General features: G+C 37.4%; 1 protein-coding gene across 1 annotated transcript in view; it reads left to right on the top strand.

Moving 5' to 3' along the window:
• Window positions 1–15,924, top strand: part of CPA6 (carboxypeptidase A6) — a 557,716-nt gene that overhangs the window by 247,198 nt on the left and 294,594 nt on the right. The window contains exon 2 of the mRNA XM_006880443.1: window positions 2,699–2,774. Within this exon, the coding sequence (XP_006880505.1) occupies window positions 2,699–2,774 (76 nt within the window). The remainder of the gene's footprint in view (window positions 1–2,698; window positions 2,775–15,924) is intronic.

The following is a 15,924-nucleotide window of genomic DNA, read 5'->3' as shown; positions in this document are numbered from 1 at the left end:
AAATTTGAACAAATTCTTTCAATTTCCCACACCCCCAGCCCATCAAATTGTAAAATTCAATGATTAATCACCCCTTCCCCCTGCATAACCACATCCCTCTGCTTCCAGCCTCTCTCACCCCTCCTGAATCCTTATACTAATTCTACAATAACAGTCTTATACAATATTTATCCTTGTGAGACTGAATTAGTTCACTAAGCATAATGCTGTACAGTCAAGTACAAGTTAGGCAATAATTTACAGAGTTGTTGCTTCTGCATGCTGTATAGTATTCCAACGTGTGAGTGTACCATAACTTCTCAATTCATTCATTTGTGATTGGACATTTGAGCTCTTTCCATGTTCTTGTGATGGTGAATAATGCTGCTGTGAAATTGCTGTACAAATCTCAGTTTGTGCCTCAGTTCTCATATTTCTCAGGGTATGTTCCAAGTAGTGGAATAGCTGGGTCATATGGAATTTCTATGTTCAGCTTTTTGAGGAAGCAAAAACTGCCTTCCAGAATGGTTGTGCCATTTTACAAGTCCACCAACAATGCATAAGAGTTCTTTTCTCGTCACATCCTCTCCAACATCTATTAGTTGTTGCTCTGTTAAACTTTAAGACTCTTACTGAAGAGAGATAATACCTCATTGTGATTTTTATTTGCATCTCTCTTATTGCCAGTGATTTGGAGCATTTCTTCATGTGTCTGTTTGCCATTCAAATATTCTCCTGTGTGAAAATTCTTTCCATGTCTTTTGCCCATTTTGTAATTGGATTATCAGTCTTTTTCTTGTGGAGGCCCAGGAGTATTCTGTAAACTTTTGTTATAAGACTCTTGTCTGAGATGGTATTACCAAATATTTATTATCAGTCTGTAGATTTTTTTTCACCTTGTTGGAAAATGTTTTTTATGTGCACAGGGATTTAATCTTTAGACGGTCTCATGCATCAATTTTATCCTCTTTAGATTGTGCATTTCAGGCTGTATTTGGCAGTTTCTTTATACCTTGGACTAGTGCTTCTAAGCTTGATCCCAGTGTGTCTCTTATGAACATTATGATTTAGGACTTTACTCCCCCACTCTAACTCTGGGAATCCAGATTGGAATTCCTCTAGAGCAGCTGGATTCTACAGAAGTTTGTTTTCTGTTTCTGGTGAGGAGTAGGGTGGGATGTTGACTCATTGTTGGGTGTGAGTTGATTGTATTCTGCCTCCTATTCAAAAAAAGCATTGTTTTTGGTAAACATTCTTCTAAGTGGTATAGCACTGGTCTGTCCATTTGCTTTAAAGAGGTAACTAGGCATTGCTATGATGTTAAACACTGTGACACTGATGTATCAAATGTGATAATGGTTACCCATAGTGGACAGTGTTTGGTGGAGCCCCCTGATTAAAACAAGCTTGGAAGCAGGAGTGGTATCCACTTCTGAAATAGCTTGCCTCTGAAAACTCTATACATGGAGAAATGATGAAAGTTATATAAATGTTCAGGTCTTTTGTTCATAGGGTCACTATGAGGTGTCTTGGACTCAAAGGCACCCAAAAACAACAATATTTCAGGCTCACACCTTCTTTGGGAGTGTAAATTTTAAAAGAGGCTTTAATCCCATAGGAATTAAATTCCATGGGCTTGTAAAAACAGAAGTCCAAAAGCTCAGTGACTATGGCAGTGGCAATGGTGGCATCTCATTATTAATTTTTTTTTATTTACTGTGCCATATATATCTTTTAAAAGCCAATTATCTTAAACAACGTTTTTATGCCAATTCATCAATAAAGATTAAAGAATCAACTACTTCATGCAAAATATAATTAGCAGATCTGTGCTCCCTAACCTGGCCACTGGCACCATTGGAAAATGACAGTACTTGTTCAGAGCACTTGACAGAGGACCATCACTGTAGAGAACTCTCTAGAAAATAGTACAGAACCTCAAGACTTCAGACATGATCTATGACCCTTACAGGAAGAAACTTATAAAGTGCTCAGATAAAATGACAACTGTTATAAAACTTTAATGGTTGTAAAAATGGATTTAAAATTTTTCTTGTTCTAGAAAGCTTACAACCATCAATACTTGGTGGCACATCTATAAACTTTTTATGGCCAGTTGAGGAATAATATTCCAGGGTTGTTGTTGTTGTTGTTGCTCGCCAATGAGTTGCCGGGTGGTTTTGAACTACCAGCTGTTCGGTTAGCCAGTTAGCAACTGAGCACACAACCGTCGTGCTCCACTTCCTTAGTGTTCTTAGCATACACACAAAATTAAACCAGAAATAGTCTGGAGTATGTTCATTATATTACTCTCCTGACTGCAAAACGTCATTCTTTCTCAACATTCAGCTATAAAGCCAATGGGTTTTCCTACTGTCATCAGAAATTTACTTTCTTGGTATTTTCTCTGAGCTGTTCGTGACACTTCCTATCCCTACTGCCCATTGGCAGTTGTTTTTGCCTCTCTTTGTATTTTGCACCATTGGGAACCTATAATTATTATAACAGTTGTCTTAATTTTTGGACTGGGGGTGGAGGAAAGACCAAAACAATCACAGAGTAATAAGAACTGAGTGAAACACCTGCTGGCCAGTCAAGAGTTTTGCTTTTTAAAATGCAGAGACAAGTTTGTGTATTTGTTTTTTTAAGACAAGGAAAAGATGGTAAATATTTTTCTTTTTGAAAGATATATATCACCATTTTTTTTCCTTTCTTTTAGTGATCAAGTAATAAGACTTATACCCAAAACAGAAGAGGAAGCATATGCATTGAAGAAATTGTATCATCAGCTTAAGGTAATAGACCCTCCACTCACTCATCATGGAGAATTATGCTCATATAGAGTGTCTTTAGGAGCTTTGGGGGGCCTAGTGAGAAGCTGTGGTGCAATCCCACAGGAAAAAGAGGGGCAGTCTCCTCCCCATAATTAACTACCTCTGAAAACCCACTGGAGGGTCAGTTATGGGTTCTGACTTGATGGTAAACAACAACACTGTGTCTTCACATGGAATACCAAAAGAACAAGCAAATGTGTCTTGGAGTACGTTTAGGCAGGATGCTCTTCAAAGGCTAGCGTGTAACTTCATCTTACAATCTTTGGACATGATGTTAGGAGGGAACAGTCCTTGGGAAAGGACATCAGACTTGGAAGGGTAAAAGATCAGTCAAGAAGAGGAAGATCCTTAACCAGATGGATTGGCACAGTAGCTGGAGCAATGGGCTACACTGATGAATGTGTCAGGGATGGTAGATTCATTCAGGTCTGCTGTTCATATGGTTGCTGAGTCATGATCGACACAACAGCACCTGGCAAAAAAAATGTGTCTTTAGTGTTTTTCTGGCTGAAGTTGATTTCTTGGAATTAGCCAGCAGAACTAAAGGTTAAAAGATAAGTTGAAAGAACTCTTAAAGCACAATTCCATTAAGGCTCTTTTTAAAAAACTGGTTTATACAGGATATTTTGTCTACTTACTAGTTCATTTGTTTATTATTCATCACCATGAGCTGAGAGCTTATCCGTTTTTATTTACTGACTGGCAATGAGGGTCTGGCATGTCCTCGAAGCTCAGTAAATATTTGGGGTTTGGTGGGCCTTTTTTAGTGAATTAATATATTTCGTTTATTATTTTCCAAAGCTTCATTTCCCTTTTTGAAATCCTGCTGCTCATCATCTACACACTTTCCTTCTAATTAAAACTTCAAGCAGAAGTGAGTTGAGAAAAATAAAAGCCAGAACTTGAAGTTAATTAATTTTGCAATGATTCAGTGGGCCTGATAAGAGGATTTGTTGGCAAAAGATGCAAGGCGCTGATTATTCAATCTTTGATGATTTTTATGGATGTTAGTGTTAGAGAGTTTTTCATCGCCCCATTACTGCATATAATGGAGTTTAGCTTTGCTTAAAAGTTTTAATGAGAAATGTGGTGATTGGCTCTTTTCCATGCCTACTGAGAACAGAACAAGCTCACGAAATATGTGCCAGTTTGGCTTCGTTTTAGTGGAGAGTAAAGCACATTACCAGAGGGACTTCATTAATCTTTAATAAGGGATAAGAAAATATTTGCCCCAGATGACTGATGTAAAAATCCCACCTCAAAAGATGAGGAGATGAAGGAGGGGGAAAAGACTTAGTGGTGTCCCAAAATATTCATAGAAATCAATCTTTTCGTCTTCTAGTTTTCTTTTTCTTTCTGTCATTTTGGTTTCAAATATTAGATTTATTAGCTCAAGTAGTATGAACGTTTAGCTTATCAATTTCTTTCCTTAGTCCTGTGCTCCATCTTGTATACATGCTATGCCCAGGTTAAGCATTGTGTCTCTTTACAAGTTCTCTTCCTGCCTTCTGCAGTATGGATATAAGAGCTCCTTTATCTAATAGCAAAATTGTTACTTTATGATTACCAGGGAGGCTGTGTGTTGTTAGGGATTTCCCAAGATTCCTTTGCTCCCCCAAGGATATTCTGCTTCAGCAATACTGGCGTTAACTTTTAAATCATAAATGGTCCTCAATTCTGTGATAACATTTTCAATAGCTACAGTGGCCTACTGGTAAGCAACTGTGCTGCTATCACAAGAGTACATGGTTCGAATCCAACAGCTGCCCTGCAGGAGAAACATGGGCAACCGCCTCCTGTGCAACTAAATTGCCTCCAGAAACCCCCCCCGAGGGTCAGCTCTGAATTGATTCTGACTCCACAGTACACAACAACAATAGCAACAACAATAGGAACATGCTCTCAATACTTAGTTCACCAGAGAAGCTGCAAATTTCAAGCAGATGTTGTAATATTCACTAAAATTGTGTTTTAAATATACCACTGGAAAAAGAAAACCACTTCCCTCCCTCGAAGTCTAGGGTTTCAAGGAACAAATATTCCAACCAAATATTGAACAAAGGATTTGGCAAAAGATTGCTTTGCTAATTTGTGTTATTGTGTTTCTAATTCTAATTTTTTCATTTATTTTCATCATAGACTTACAAAGTTGCAAAACCTGCATTATACATAATTATGGACATGATGATCACTTACTATTATTGAAAAACAATAGAATTCCTTGCTTGGGGCCTATGAGATTATGCATGCCTCTTGTTGCTGCCTAGAGAATTCGGGCTCATAGTGACCGTCCATAGCCTTGACTGAGGCTACGAAATTTATCAAGAGGAGACTGCTCACCTTTCTTCCATGGAGCAGATGTCAAACAACTGATCTTTTGTGACTGAGGTATTTCACTCAATAGAATGTCCTGCAGGGCCACCCATTTTGTATATTTTATGAGTTTCTTGTTTTTTCAATGCAGCATAGTATTCTATTGTGTGAATATAACACAGCTTCTCTCTCCACTCATTTGGTGGTAGACACTAGAGTTGCTTCTATCTCTTTGTTATTGTGAATAGCAGTTCTGTTTTCTTGGGGGGGAGGGGGGAACCAAGAAAAAGGGAAAAGAAATGAACACTGCATTGAAATGATGAGGGAAAGAACTGTTTAAAAGGAGTACATAAGATTAGGTATTATTTGCATGACAACAGTCCAGAATAAGAGATGCACACCAAATTGGATTGGGGAGTAAGGGGATAGAAGAAATTGTGCAACAATGAAAAAATGTTTTTAAAAAGAAAAGTGAATTGGGGATAGGGGTATAAGGAGGAAAATATGCAACAATGAATGAATGAAAAACCATGTTTTCTGTAAACTTTCATTAAAGTATTAATAAAAAACAAAAAAACCCCGATCTTGTGGTTAGCAGCACAACATTACACCCTCCTTGCAACTTTACTAGAATTCCTTTCAGGTTAAGTATAAATCTGGTATTGATGACAATACATTTCTATTGAGCCCCATTTTTATCAAGTCTTCAAAGAAAACATGCCTGCACAATGCTTCCATTTAGCACTTAAGGAGATATTCTTAAGGAATGTTTGTTTGGATATGAAGAAGCTTTGAATAAGAGAAGAAAGGATGAGAAGGGGATAATAAACAGGGATATAGACTGAAATAAGAGAAAGAAAAGGGCAAATAATGGAACATTAGTAATATGTTAGTGGTGCCACCTGAAAAAAATTAAGTTCACCCTTTCTCAATCACCATGTACCAGTCACAGGGCTGTCCTTTTCCACTGGACTTCATCTTAACAACTCTTTGAGGTGAGTGCTGTTGTAATCACTGTTAATACAAATGAAGAAACTGAGAGATGTAGACAAATTAAGTAGTTTACCTTAACCCCGTGGAGTTTGGATGCAAATCTGGACACTGCCAGACTCTCTGAAACCAGCATAAAACCCACATATTTCTTTTGGCTCAGTTCTTCTAACCATTTTCAGGAAGTGAAGTTTATTAATAGTTTTGAGAAGTTTATGGCCTAGAATACAGAGTACTGACTACATTCAAAATGTAGAAATTATTGTGGACTTGTTTGCCTAATTCCTTTTATTAGAGTTAACAAAACATCTTCTAGTATTCTTTTCTAAAATCTTTTTCTTAGTTTTCATATAATAATTTCTTTACATTATGTTTCATGTATATACATTATGGGGGGCTTTGGGGGCTTTTTATATATTATGTTTTATACAATCTTTAATTTATATTGTGTTTCATACAATCATTCATACACATTCTATTTTACATTATTTTTTAATTTCTTTGCCTCCAAATTGATATACATTGTGTTTCTTATGATTCCCTATTTACATTGTGCTTCATACTATTATTCTCATACACTATATTTTATAAAATCAGTCACCATTAGACCTTGCCCATCGTTGCCCTGTATTTTCGCCCAGATCCTTTCCATTTGCTTCCTCCCTTCCCTCCATCCACAGTGCTGCACACCTTCTAGTTTTGAAAATTTGCAACAAGAACTCATGGAGCTCAACATTATTTTCACTCATGACTGTAATTTATTACAGAATTGAGATACCAGACACAATCAGCAAATGGAAAAGGCATGTGAGTGAAGTCTGAGGAAAACCAGATTCAATCTTCCAAGAGTCTTCTCCCAGTAGAATTACACACATTTCATTTACTTCACTACCAACATGTGTAAAATATTGTCTGCCATGAAATCCCACTAGCAACAGAGCACCCAAAGCTTTTTGTTGTTTTTGTTCTAGAATGTAGGTACCTTCTGTTTTCTTATCATTCATTTCCATTGAGTTAGCTTACAGTGACCTTATGTAAAATGAAACTGATACTCATTTCTTCATATGTCTGTTGCCATCTGAATGTCTTCTTCTGTGAAAAGTCTTCCCATGTCTTTAGCCCATTTTATAATTGAGTTATCAGTCTTTTACTTGTAAAGGCCTTGTAATATTCTGTAAAGTTTTGTCATGAGTGCCTTGTGCGAGTTAGCACTGCCAAAGGCTTTTCCGCAGTCAGTAGGTTTTCTTTTCACCCTCTTGAAGAAAGTTTTTGAAGCACTTTCTCCACGACATATTTGTTTTTTGGCAATCAATAGGATATTCAATACTTTTCTCCAACACCATGGTTCAAAGGCTTAAATTTTTCTTTTGTCATTCTTAGTCATTATCCAACTAGAGTGCTTCTTGGAGACAAAGATGATAAAGCTTTGTCTCACAGACTTTGGGACTGTTTCTAAGAAAAGCTATGCCTTTGAGAGGGACATCACACTTGGGAAGGTGGAGGGATGAAAAGGAGAAGAAGACCCTCGGCCAGATGCATTGACATATTGATGGCAATGGCTCAAGTGTGAGGATAGGACAGGGTTTGGATCTGTTATCCATAGGATCTCTATGAGTCATACTCAACTCAATAGCACCTACTAACAAGCATATCTATACTATCACTCAAAGCATTTATTCTTCTTCTGTCCTCATTTTTTTTGGGAAAGATCTGGTGTTTGCAAATATTTAAGAGGGCCCAAGTCAGGAACACTTTACATCTCTAAGCTATACCTTTGGATTTTTAGAATTTTAAAGAAATATTGTAGATTTGCTCAATTCAATAACCCCACATCCACTACTATCTAGTCAATTCAAATTCCATATCCCTGTAGTACAGAACAGAACTGTTCATACAGGGTTTCCAAGGCTGTAAATGTTATGAAAGCAGACTTGTACATCTTTCTTCTGTAGATCAGCTAGTGGGTTCACACTGCCAGCCTTTCAGTTAGCAGCAGAGTGTTTTAGCTGCTACAGCACTAGGGTTCCCTTCACTGCAGGAAATCATTTCATTTCTTTGACACCTTCTTCCACACATATTGTTGATCCAGATAGATTGAAATCATTGACCACTGTTTTTCTTCATTCACTGTGACATTGTTTATTGGTCCAGTTGTGAGAGTTTTTGTTTTCTTCATGCTCAAATGCAACCCCTACTGAAAGCTGCCGTCTCTGATCTTCATCAGTAATTTCTTCAGGTTGTCTTCATGCTTATCAAGTGAGGTTACATTCTTCCTATAGACCAGCTTCTTGGTTTATGTGGTTGCTTCCGTATGATGATTATTATGTTAGATACCATCAAGTCAGTTTTGACTCATAGCAGCTCTGTGTACCACAGGCTGAAACACTGCCTGATTCTGTGCCATCTTCACAATTGTTGATATATTTGAGCCCAATACTTCAGCTGTTGTACTAATTCATCTCACTGAGGATCTTTTTTTAACAGGCCTTCTCTTTTACCATCCATGATGCCTTTCTCAGAGTACTGCTCCCTCTTTTTTAAAAAACAAAAATTTATTTTATTAATTTTAATGAACATTTACAGAGATTTTGGGTTTCCATTCATTCATTGTTGTATTTTTCTCCCTGCCCACCCCTCCCCCCTAGTTTGCTCTTCTCTTAGAAAAGTAAAATTCCTTCATTGGTATACAATCTATCTCCCTTCCCTGCCCCAAGTACACTCCACTATGCAACCTTCATTCTGGACTCTTGTCATAACCATAATACCCAATCATATGTCACTTTTAAACTGTTCTTTCTCACATCTGTTTCAATGCAGTATACATGATTTATGCAATTTTTCTCAGTCTCACCTCAACCCTGATGTCAGTTCCATTCTACAACAGTGGCCCTTTGCAGTATTTGTCCTTTTGTGACTTAGATATATTTCACTCAGCATAATGTCCTCCAGGGTCACCCATTTTGAATAATATTGCATGGGTTCCTTGTTTTTCAATGCAGCATACTATTCCATTGTGTGACTATACTACAGCTTCTCTATCCATTCATTTGTTGATGGGCAATTAGGTTGTTTCCAACTCTTTGCTATTGTGAACAAAGCTCCAAGTAATGAGACAAAATTTTTCCTTGCTTCTAAGGAACAAGCCTCTGATTATACTTTCAAGACAGACTTGTTTCATGTTTTGGTAGTCTGTAGCATATTTCACATTCCTAACAAACTCTATAATCCAAAGGCATCAAGTCTTCTTTGGCCTTTCTTTTCCACCATCCAGCTGTCTTATGTGTATGATGTTGTTGTTGTTACGTGCCACCATCAAGTTGACTATGACTCATAGGGACCTTATAAACAATAGATCTATCTTGTGCCATCCTCACAATCTCTGCTATGCTCAAATTCACTTTCTAAGTCACTCTTTTCAGGGAACTCTGGTGACCTAGTGATGAGAAACTGTTCTGTAATCCTGAAGGCACATGGTTTGAATCCACCTGCTTCTCCACAGGAGACAGATCAACAATCTTCTCCTATGTGATTAAACTGCCTGTGAAAACCTTCTGGGGGGTAAATATGGGTCAATTCTGATTCAATAGTACACAATAACAACAGCAAGAATTCACTATTTCAAGTACTCAAAGATCCATGACAGGAATAAAAATACTATGTGTTGCATCAGATACACCTTAGTCTTGAAAATATATCTTTGCTCTGTAACACTTTAAAGAGATCCTTTGCAATTAATTTGTTCAATGAAATATGCCCTTTGGCTTCTTAGCTACTACCTTTACAAGTATTGATTGTGGATCTAAGTAACACTAAATCCTGAACAATTTCAATTTTTCTCCATTTATTGTGATACTGTTTACTGTCCAATTGTGAAAATTATTATATTCTTAAGTTGAGGTGTAATCCATACTGAAGTTTTTTATCTTTATCAATAAGTACTTCAGTTTCACTATACTTTCAGCAAGCAAGGTTGTGTCATCTACATATTGCAGATTGTTAATGGGTCTTCCTCCAATCCTGATGCTGTGTTCTTCTTTATATAATACATATTGTCAGATTATTTGTTCAGCATACAGACTGAATAAATTTGAATAAAAAAGAGACAACCTTATGTACACCTTTCCTGATTTTAACCCACATACTGTATCCCTTTGTTCTATTCAAATATCTGCCTCTTGGTCTAGGTTCTAAGGTTCCACATTAGCACAATTAAATCTTCTGGAATTCGCTCTTTTTTGGTAATAGTATCGAGAATTTATTACAATCCACACAAATGCCTGTGCTTAGTATCAAAATATTGCTAAAAATCTCTCTGATTCTTTCTGCTTTAACCAAGATCCACCTAATATCAGCAGTGAGAGCCCTTGTTTCATGTCCTCTTCTGAATCTGACTCAAATTTCTGCATGTTCCCTTTCTATAGACTGCTGTGATAACTTTGCATCATAGGACATGCTAAAATTCTACACTTACATAAGCGAAGTTTGTTATTACTAAGTATATATTCTATATATCTAGGCCAAGATATCAGAGCAAGGAAATAGCTGTGGTATGAACAGAGCAAGGGAACACAGTATGGTTTGAAATCAGGAAAGGTGTGCATCAGGGCTGCATCATTTATCCATACCTATTGAATCTGTATACTGAGCAAATCATTTGAGAAGCTACACTCAATGAAGAGAAATATGGTATCAGGAGTGGAGCACAACTCATAAAAAACCCAAGTTATGCAGATGACACAACTTTCTTTGCTAAAAGTGAGGAAGATTTTAAGTGCTTGCTGCAGAATATCAAAGACTACAGCATTTAATATGAATTACATTTCAACATCAAGAAAACAAAAATCCTCACAACTGTAGGCAACATCATGATATAGGGAGAAGAGATAGAAATGGTCTAAGACTTCATCTGGCTTGGATCTACAATCAACAGTCTTTGCACCAATAACTAGGAAATCAAAAGGCATGCTGTCAAGAAGATCTCCAAAGTGCTGAAGAGCAAAGATGTCAGTCTGAAGACTAAAGTGAACCTGATCCAATCCATAATCTTGATCACTTGCTATCTGTCTGAAAGTTGGACGATGACTAAAGATGGCAGAAGAAGAACTGATACCTTTGGGTTTTGTTGCTGGAGAGGAGTGCTAAATATCCCATAAACTGCCAAAACGACAAACAAGTACATCTTGGAAAGGATATCCTTGGAGACAAAGATAGTAAAACTTTGTCTCACATATATGTTGTTCAGAGGGGCCAATCTTTGGAAAAGAGCATCGTATTTGGAAAGATGGAGAGCAAGTGAACATGGTGAAGGCCCTTAATGAGATAGATTGATGCAGTGACTGTAACGGTGGTCTGTGTTTCAGAGATGATGAGGATGCCACAGGATAGGACAAGGTTCAGATCCACTGTTCATAGGGTTGCTATGAGATGAAGTTGATTTGAAGGAACTTAACACCAACATAAGGAAAGCATATATCCACCAAACCCCATACTATCTGCATGAACAATCTGAGCACACCAAGCCACACACAATCATCAGTTAGGGGAGTGAGATCCCTCACTGACCTGTGTTCCCAGGGACCAGCCAATGATCATGGGCTGATTACATCTCAAGAAAGCCTTTCCAGCAAGGCTTCATGAGAATAGCTGTCTTGGGCCTGCTAAATTCTCTTTTCTGCACATTCCTTCATTTCTTTTAACTTAAGCCATACTTTTATTGGACTGAAGGTTGAGGCATTGAGCTAAAAGCATCATGTTAAATTGTCATTTTAAATTCAAATCATCTTACCAAGGAATCCACTTGTACTATTGAAAGCAGCAATTGTGTCGAGACAGAGAAAGCAGCCTGCAGAGAGGAAAGAATAGGACTGTAATCTCATGTCCTGTGGAGCTGATGGAACAGAATTGGGGCTCTGACTAAGAGCCTCTTTGTGTACCATGTGCACTATCTCCCGGAAAAGTGTTGCATTTCTTTCCCTAAAGTATAATGTGTTAGGCAGAATTCTCAAATAGTCCCCAAGATCCCTATCCTCTGCTGTAAAAACCTCCAAAATCCCTTCCCTCAGTGTGGGCAGGACTGTGTGTGAGTGGAACCTTAATTTTATACACATTAAATGGCAAAGGGGGGATTCCTCTAAGGTGGGTTTGACCTAATTATAAGATTTGTCTGATGGATTAAAGAAGAACAAGTCAGAAATGGATACTCTTACTCATCTAGAAGAAAATTAAGTATTTTGTGCTATGAGCTTGACATGGACGAGAAGGATTGTCCACATTTTTATATATGGAAAGGTCTGCAAGCAGATTCTAGAAGCAAGCTGCAGTCTCTTGCTGATAAGTGGTAAGATACTAGAGGACTGAATTCTTGAAATATCATATAAATTTGGAAAAGGAAACTGAGGTCCAATAGAATGTATCTCAGCTCACACCTTAGTTTTATCTTTGGGGATTTTTTTGATGGAAGGTTTCCATTAAGTCAGAATCAACTTAAGAACAGTGAGTTTTTGTTTGGGCAAGAGGTTTAAGAATTCATTTAAAACATGCTATTGCCAATTCACCTTACTGCACTACAGTCTCATTCTCAAACCAAGACATCCTGTGTATCATCAGATCTCAGTGTCAGCCTTTATTGAACCTGAGCAGGGAATACTTACTGCCTGGACTCGGGATCTATAGTGCAGTGAGATGAAAAATAAGTGTTGTTTGAAGCCAGCAAGTGTGTGGTAATTTGTTCCACAGTTACAGAAAACTAAGAAGCACAGTATCTTAGAAATTTTAAGTTAATTCCTGCTTTCACTGGCTGTGTACAAGCATTTTTTAAAGAATGAAAAGTGACTGGGCTGCATGCATAGACAATAAATTCATGATATCTTATGTGAAACATGAACAAATTAAAAAATATATGTGCAATGTCAAATGAAAACTAAGAAGGCACCGTCAAACATAGCTAATTAGACAGAGAAGTGCTGTTACAAAGCTGGTTACTTTCATAATTAAATTTTATGGTTTCACCAAAGAATTAAAACAAGAAAGTTAAACAGAAAGCCGTGCCCCCCGAGAACTGGATTGAAAAAGCATCAGCCAATTAAATTGTTAATTAAGAGCATAACCATGATTTAAATAAAGTCATGATGAGAGGACAGTTTGCAGGTGAGTAAAATTAAAGTCCAAACACCATGTTCTGCCTCCATTTCTCCACAAATTTTTGTGTTCTAGAGGATGAGAAATGGCCTTATGTGAGATCACAGGCAAAGTTTCTATTGCACACTTGACTTGTTTAGATGGTGTAAACAGTTAACATTCTTGACTGGGGACCAAAAGGTAAGAGGTTCAAATGTACCCACAGATGTCTTGGAAAAAAACCCTGGTGGTTTGTTTTTGGAAAACCAGGCAGTAGAATCTCCATGGCTCTACTCTGATGCCACTAGAGTCACTCTGTGTCACAATAGACTCCGTTGCAACCGGTTTTCTGTTTCAAGTTTTCTCATCAAAGAGCTATAGTATTGAAAACTGCCCTATGTCAATAAGTTTGTCATATTTTTTAAAGTGGAACTCAACTTCAAAAAGATTCACTACTTTATCACCAGATGACATTGTTGCTGAGCGGCTTACTGAAAGGCATAAAATCCTGTGAGGATGATTGTGCTGTCTACGAGGAAGGCTTCTTCCTTCTCTTTTGCTCTGTAGCTGAACTTTACTGGGCCTTTCTGTTGTGTCTGTCTTGGACTACCTCTTCAGCACTGTGGTTTTTGACCACTGTCTTAACTATCCATTGCTGCTATAATATAAACACTTCAACTAGATGGCTTTGACCGATAGTACTTATTTTCTTGAAATTTAAGAGGTTGGAAGTCTAAAACCAAGGTATGATCTCTAAGAAAGTCTTTCTGTGTTGACTCTGGCAGAAGCCCTGTGTCTCCTACAGCATCTACTTTTCCCTGAAGATCTCTATATGTTCTTGGCCTTTCCAAGTGTCCAGGAGCTTCCCAGAACAGGAAACTAGGTCCAAACAAATGAAATCTACTCCTGGGAATACCTCTTGGTGGTACTGAGGGTCCTCTACTCTGCTCCTTTCTCTCTCCTTTTGGCTTTCCCTAAAACAAAAGATAATGCTGACTACACACCAGGGAAATGCCCTTCACCTTGGTACTCAAGACTTTGATGGGATTACTAGTGTTATTCTCTGCTCTGCATCGTTGTACAATTACTTGATTTAACAGATCATAAGAGATCATTAGAAAGCTTCCACATTACATCATTACATGGACGTCTTTTGAGGGGATAAAGTTTAATCCATGACAATGGCTTTCTTCTCTGTTCCTTCTTGTTATACTCTGAAGGCTTGCATCTACAACCATTCAGAGTTTATAAGTGCAATTATGCACCTGGTTTAATGGATTAGTATTCTCGTGATGAAGAAGATGAATGGTAAAATCTATGTTGTGGAAGTTATTTGCTCCCGTTTTCAATAGAAACAGATTATACTATTAGACGATCCTTTAATCCTAGTAGAATTCTACAATGACTTCGCCTCTGCACATACACCTTCTTTTACATATTTTCTTGAACACTAATCTAGATAATTACTGTAAAGATATTTTACAAATGGAAGTAAGATCCCACATCTCTTCTCCTCCAAATGGAGATCTTATTTTGGTGAGCCTAATATGATCAGGCAAATCCTTTAACAGGAGGGAATGTCCTCCAGCTGTTCCCAAAGGCAGATTTCTACTGACATATAAGAGAGTAGACCTTCATATTGTAAATTGTTACATGGTAAGAAACTGCAGGTTATCTCAGATTACATAGAAGAGTACCTAACAAACTGGAAGGAAAATTATGGGATTAGTTCTACAACTAGATTGTAAGAGCAGCTCCTTGATCTCAGGTCCATGAGGCAAGGAACAAAGAATTTAGTCATCTTGTAACTTGGACTTCTGGCTTCTGTAAACTGATGTAGTAAATTAAGCCAATAGTGTGGGGTAAAAATCAATAAAATGTCGTGTGGTAACTTTTACTTGGTGAGCTATGTGAAGAAGATACACGAAAGCATTGTGAATGAAATAAAATGATGAACATGAGGCAGAGACAAAAAATATTGAGCTGTCATTTTGTACGGGGGAAAGAAGACTTCGTTTTCTTTGTTAAGAGCTTTGAAGAGTAGTGAAGCAAATTTCTTTTTACTTTCTCTGCCATTATTGTTCAGAAATGGAAAAGCCTTATTTTAATTCAAACAGATTTCCAAACACAATTACAAGTGAAATTTCAGCAACATGATTTTCAGACACGCATGCATTTTTCTGTGTGTAGCTATTAGTAATTAGTAAACTCCAAAACAAAACATATTTAAAAATACCGTAAGAGGCGGGGGAAGCACACCAAGAATATATGGGAAACATTCTTATTTTTTAAAAGAAACTCTTCCATGGTATTGTTAGGATTTATTTAATTTATCTGACAGAGTTGGCAACTCAAACTCAACTCATTGCCAACAAGTTGGAATCAACTCATGACTGATTCTTCAGCAAGTTTTCAGAGACTAAATTGCAGAGGGAGACATTGTGCACCTGGATTGCTGCTGGATTTTGAAACTGCCTGCCCCTGGGCTGACAGTGCAACTCCTTACCCACTAGATCATTAAATTTCCCTAACAAAATTGACAAGATCATGGCTAATTCCATAGTATATTAAGCTGACCACTTTTCCTTTTTATCTGTAAATTTTCTCATTTTGATACTTAACCTGTTTTCAAATCTAGTTTTTAAGCTTTAAAACCAATAGCTCTTAGGCAAATTCAAGCTAAAGCTGAGGA

Source organism: Elephantulus edwardii, unplaced genomic scaffold, assembly GCF_000299155.1.
Source record: "Elephantulus edwardii isolate Elephantulus edwardi_28Jun2011 unplaced genomic scaffold, EleEdw1.0 scaffold00008, whole genome shotgun sequence".
Lineage (NCBI taxonomy): Eukaryota > Metazoa > Chordata > Mammalia > Macroscelidea > Macroscelididae > Elephantulus > Elephantulus edwardii.
Note: the sequence above shows the minus strand (reverse complement) of the source record. Positions and strands in the feature narration are given on the sequence as shown.